General features: G+C 36.6%; 1 protein-coding gene across 1 annotated transcript in view; it reads left to right on the forward strand.

Annotated features, from left to right (window-relative positions):
• Positions 1–6,238: 6,238 nt before the first annotated feature.
• The window catches only part of LOC102215870 (formyl peptide receptor 2-like), a 2,772-nt gene continuing 2,466 nt past the window's right edge, over positions 6,239–6,544 (forward strand). The window contains exon 1 of the mRNA XM_013913860.1: positions 6,239–6,289. Within this exon, the coding sequence (XP_013769314.1) occupies positions 6,239–6,289 (51 nt within the window). The remainder of the gene's footprint in view (positions 6,290–6,544) is intronic.

Genomic DNA, 6,544 nt, shown 5'->3' on the forward strand with positions numbered 1-6,544 from the left:
AATTTTTAAAGGCAAAATTTTTTAATTCAAATGTAATACAGTAGTACTGCATTAAAGGAGTGATATTGTTTTTAAAGTAATGTTAATGGTTTAGTAAATAACAACATTTAGCATTTATACCTATTAAATAAAATTATTTTATGTGAAATAGATTAAATCACCAGTTTGTACTTGATTTTATATACACTATAATGTACTGTAACTGAAATAATGATTTTCTCAATGATTTAAAAAAAAGAGAAAAGCTAAATCTAGTTATTTTATATGTGGAAATATCATTTTAATTGTGAATGTCTCTTAAATATACAAGTTTTTTGTTGTTTTTTTGCAAAGATACACATCACATTAGAACTGAATGTGTAAACTCATTAACTACTTACAAAAATTTTTGACTTTTAATGGGTGATATTTCATTTTGGTACATTAAATATAGATTATATCAGCGGTCCCCAACCCTTTTTTGCACCACAAACATGTCTGTCATTATGTCCAACAATATTTTCACGGACCGGCATTTGAGGTGTCGCAGATAAATACAACAAAATAAAACCAGTACCAAAAAAAGTAGATTTATTTATAACACATGGGATAAGACCCAGGGACACAGAGTTAACGCTAAAATCATTTAAAAGAAAAAATAATGTCAAAAACCAATAAAAACTCTGAAAACCATAAATTTCACAGCCGAGCCTCAACTCTCATGGCCTGGTACCAAACGACTCATGGACCGATACCGGTCGGTAGCCCGGGAGTTTGGGGCCACTGGATTACATATACAAGACTGTTCTGTGCATAATGAAATGCAGCTTATAGCAGTGCAATCAATGCAATTTAAACTAGATTATTTGTATTACAACTATAATACAAATGTATTTTTAAAACATCATCTACCCGTTATAGTAAGCAGATAACTTCCATTGAGATCTGTTTTGGCAATTATCCTCCCGGACACTCTGCAAGTGGACCCACCCAACATCAGAAAGACAGCTCTGTCTTCAGGCCACAGCACATAGCAGGCTCTGGTTAATATCACCACACCATGATTATCTCTTCATCATGGCACCCGTGTATAACAAGGGCCAAAATGTGATGGACAGACACGAGGTCAGAGCATCTTCTAAAGCACAGCTCTTGTGGGATGTTCTGGTCTGCAATGTTCAGTATCTATCAAACGTGGAAGAAACAGAAGGGACAGTGATGATAGGGTCATGGGTGGCCAAGGGTCATGTACATGGGGAGCAAAGACTCCGCAGTTTGTTGTGAATGGGGCAGTGCATAGCCACAGACCTGTCAAGATGCCCATGGTGACCCATGCAACTGAAAGCACCAACAATGGGAATGAACATCAGAACTGGCACCAACACAGCATCATGCAGTATCATACATAATGTTAAACCTGATTGGTCTATTTATTTATCTATTTATTTTAAAGAGTACATAAGTAGTATTCAAATGTGTAAAACGTTACACAGACAGGCCGATTCTTGGAACACTGAAGATCAGGACCCAACATTTCAGGAGACAAGACAAAGTATTTTCGAAAGTACTATGTACAGCACTTTGGTATTGTCTTTGAATGATTGATTGATTGATTGATTGATTGATTGATTTTTATAAAATAGCCAGTAACAAGGAAAAAGTTGGTAGAAGGAAAATGAACCATTTATACTTTGTACGGGGTGAAGGAGGACAAACAAGAACAGCCAATGTAAATGCAAACTTTCAAATCAGACATGAGAACATTCTAAAATTGTTGCAAAAAGAACAATAGTAAATTCTAAGGAAAAAGACTATTCACTAGTGATGTGATGCACTGTGCCAGGATTTAATCCAGGAAATCCTTTATCAAGTACATATCATAGCTAGGTTCTTTAAGGATGAGTGACATCGGTCGTGATGTGTGAAGCCTCGCTGTTTCAGAATGTGGTTTGAGTGTTGATGTGATTCACGAATATTCATAAGCACCATGGATTACCCCCCAAAACTGCATGTTAGTGTTCATGTTGGAGTTTTCCCAGTGACATGAGGAGGTTGTTTTCATGGAGCCTGCTGAAAGGAGAAGCATTTCCTCCTGTGCGGCAACACTTTGAGCTATTACACGTAATATTCCTGTAAATAATGAAACATGTTACTGTAGTTTTGGTCAAAGTCAACACCAGCTTTGTTGTCAAAGACTAGTCATACACAGGAAATTGAAATTGCAGTACTCCCACAAACACAAACATCGTCATGATTATTCCCATGATGACACTGTTGTAAGAAAACCAAGAAGCTGTAAGAAGTAGTTGAAAGGTTTTGACCAGCAGGGGGGGTCTGTGTACACATGAAGCTTTTGGAAATGAACCTGTTTTTAACCAGTTGGATGGAAAGCTTCAAGGCCATCACTACCATATCTATGCTTACCAAACATACTTGAGCTTTGATCTGTCATATCTAGTCCAAAAATCATCAGACACACTGACTAGTAAAAAAAAAACCCTAAATGGTAGTTTGTATGCCTGTGTGTGTGAGTGTGTGTTTGTGACAGTAGCAGTAAATTTTAAAATAAAAACAAAACACAGATTTAATTAAGTAATTAGTTAAATGTGTCAACTAATTAAAACTGGAAATAGAAATAACTTCTAAAATGTTTTACATGAAATGAATTGACATTTAAATAATGATAGATATATTTGATTATTAATTAATTACAATTTTATTTAATTAACGACACATTTAATTAATTATTTAATTAACTCATTTTGGCACTCGGGACATTTCATACATGCTCACCATTGGATGGAGGTTACAAATTTAATGTTGTTTGCCATTTCCTCAGATATCTCTGACAAACATGCATCCATGAGTCACACGGTGATGGAGATGGAGGAAGAAACTGTATTAACAGCTTCGGAGAGGAAGACTTTTTTTGGGGCCTTTTTCCTTCAAAGTAAATATTTAAATCTATATTAGTGATGTCTGTATGGACATAGATGTAAACTTTATTTTGAGTGGTTGGACATGCAACCACAAGGTGGTGGGGTTTTCTTCTTTTTACTGTGTGTGGCTAAAGAAACTGTACCGTCCCTGCACTCCCACGTTTATTTGCAATTTGACTCCAGTAGCCTTACGTCTCTCAACAGCAGAAAAAACCTTTTTTCTCAGTCATTGGGGATCTTTTCTTTTGAAGTGCTACTGTATTTCTTTCTACTGGTAAGACTTCAGTTTTCAATTTATGACATAACACCGCCCTGAACACTAACTAACTTCTAACTTCTTTAGCTTTGTGAAGGTTTCTACCACCACAGTTCATTTTGATGTGATCATGAAGTAATGATCTTTTAATTTTCATTATAGTGTCTTTTTTCATAATTAGCAAAAAAATGGTTAAACAACTATTTACTCCTTTAAAATATCACAGCCAGAGCTTTTTTATCTCGAAATCACTTCCAAGTATGTGCGTGTGGTGCTTAAAATCATATCATGTTATATGTTATATTATATGGGGAGTAACACGAAGAATGTTATCATTTTCATATTGAGACAAGGTGTGTACATCTTAAAATTAATAATAGTAATAAAACCAAAAAACTAATCTCAATACCTCGCCATGAATGGTTAATTACATTTTTATGTAAGTAAGTGTTTGAAAAATAATCCTGAATTGATTTCTACATCAACAGGAACAAATGGATTAGGATCAGAGCTATAACATTTCTGGTCAACAGCTTGACATTATTATCACTTTTCAAGTGTTAGACATGTATAATGAATATCATCTGCATAGCAGCAATTTGATTACTCTGTAGAAATGTAGACTAGTAGCATGCATCCGGGAAGTATTGATGGCACTTCATTTGTTCCACATTTTGTCATTTTTCAGCCTTATTCCAAAATAGATTGAATTTTAAAAAAAAAAATGCACCTCAAAATTTTACACACAATACCATCTAATGACTAAGTAAAAACTGTTTGCTCAAATTCTCGTGCACTTGTTAAAACTATAACATAACAAGGTGTAGTAGGTGTAAGTAGACTGCAGAGTCCTGGCCTGATGAATTAGCTCTTCTGTGTTGTGCCATACGCTTTGCCACAGGTTGTTTGGTTTTGTCGATATATAAACCATGGCCATCCTCCGGGCACTTAACAGCGTACACTATATGATTCTGTTTGTGTCGGGGGACCCGATTTGTGGGGTGGACCAATTTTTTCCAAAAACTGTGTCTGTGTGGCTTTTAAACCCCAAAACACGCTCTGCCAAAAATTGGTCCACCCCAAGGATTAATGATCAAGGAACTGATCTCACAACCCATTGTTCATATAGTGGGCTGGTTTCAGTTATTGTGCAAATGTACTGTTTATAAGGTTGAGGAAACCTGCAGTCATCTGAGACTGAAGAAGTCACTTCGATGAGTGACGAAACGTTTCTCCCACTGAAAACTCTGCGTCCAGATGAACAGAATCAACCTTTTTGGACCCAAATTACTAAAATATAGATATTTTAGATATGAGAATTGATTCATAAAACATCTGGCATTGGAGAAGTCGATATTTTACTATCAGTCTGCACACCACTAATGCTTAGCAGCGTAGTCATTTGAATCCACACTGCACTGGTGCAGAGAGAAGTCAGCTTCTAAAAGATTATTAGAAGGGATTTCTTAGTTGTAGCTTTCTGTGCTAGAAGGAAAGAAGGGAGAATTTCAGCGAGCCTTCTTTGAAAGAACTTACACCCACATTGATAATGAGCAAATGCAATGGGTTATTAGCATATAAGTGCATATTTATATGATTTGTTTGACATTTCCAGACAAGAAAATAAATATGTAAATATAAATAAGTCCGCACCCCTATAATCACACTTGGGATCTTGTTCTAATGTATGGCATAGAAACTGAACATTTAACAATAAAATAAAAACTCTTCAATGACATATTCCCCTATAATATAGCACAGGTACCTAAGCTTACCCACAAAGGTCTATTATCTTATTAATAATGTTGACTCGTGTCATCACTATCCTGGATAGTGTGTCTCCTCTAAAAAAGGACAGTCTCAGATAAACAGATAAGCTGGAAAGGAAATGATATGTCACTAATTTAGAAGAATGTAATTTAACCTGGAAAAAGACTATTAAAAAAGCCCTCTCTAACAGGATATATTACTCATCATCAATTAAAGGAAATAAGAACAACCTTAGGTTTCTTTTCAACACTCTAGCGAGGCTGACACAGAGTCAGAGCTCTGCTGAGCCATCAGAGCTCAACTGTAACTATTAATAACTTCATGATTCCCATCACAAAACACTCACTGGAGAAAAAATTATATATAGTTTAACCATCTCACAGACATATCATTTTGTACAGCTATTTTCAATACTATTTACATGCTCACTCTGAAAAATCAGAGTTTAGTTAAGTTCAATATTTATTTCCTCCAAGCCATCAATGTGTCTATAAGACCCCATTTCTAAAAGACTGTTCAAGAAAGTCCTACCATTAATGTTTTGATCATAGATATGAGAAATCTATCTCTATTAATGAGCTATGCACCAAAGGCATTCAATGTATCAGTAATTAAAGCGATATGTAAAAAGCCATTAGTTGGCCCATCTGTCTTTATAAACCAATCTCCAACCTTCCTTTTATCTAAAAGAATTCTTGAAAAAATAGTTGTAAAAAAGCTAATTGAGGGGTCTTTGATGATAATACTGGCTTTCTGCTGAAGTCTGCCAGTAAAGATGTCTCTGAGGGGTGTTGGTGAAATGCCAATTGCACCAGTAGACTAGAAGGCTCTCAATGATGGAGCCGTAGAAGTTAATTAGCAGTTTCTGGGGTAATTGGGCTTGATGCAGCTTCCTGAGGGAGTACATCCTTTATTGTGCTTTTCCTACCTTGTGAGAAATGTTTGTGGACCAGGTAAGGCTGGTCGAGATGTGAAGGCCAAGGAACTAAAGCTTTCTACGCTTTCTACTTCCTCTCCATCGATGTAGTGAGTGGAGTGCTCCCATTGCTTTGTTCTCCTGATGTCATTTACCATCTCCTTGGTCTTGGCTGTGTTCAGTTGCAGGTTGTTGTCTTCACACCATTGCTTCAGATGCTGAATCTCCTCTCTGTAGGCTGAATCATTCATGTTGTCGATCAGCCCTATGATGGTGGTGTTGTCAGCACACATTATAATAGTGTTACTAGTGCGGATTACACAACAGTCATGGGTGAAAAGTGAGCATAAAAAAGGGCTGAGGACACACCCCTGTGGGATGTTCAGAAAGAAGGTGGAAGAAGTGTGCTCTCCCATCCTGACGTTCTGGGTCTGTTGCTCGGGAAGTCCAATATCCAGGTGCACAGTGAGCTGCTAAGTCCTAAGTTGATTACTGCCAAATGACAACAACTGTCAACAAGGGACCTTAGATGTAAGGTGATGAACCGAACCTACAATAATACAGAGAAAAAAAATGGAAAGAAAAAAACTCCCTTTTAACAGGGAGAAACCTCAGCACCACCAGGCTCATGGACGGGAGTCAGTTCTGACAAACTGGGATTGAGGGAAGGATTGTAGGACAAAA

Source organism: Pundamilia nyererei, unplaced genomic scaffold (assembly GCF_000239375.1).
Source record: "Pundamilia nyererei isolate P.nyererei 1_Seehausen unplaced genomic scaffold, PunNye1.0 scaffold00155, whole genome shotgun sequence".
Lineage (NCBI taxonomy): Eukaryota > Metazoa > Chordata > Actinopteri > Cichliformes > Cichlidae > Pundamilia > Pundamilia nyererei.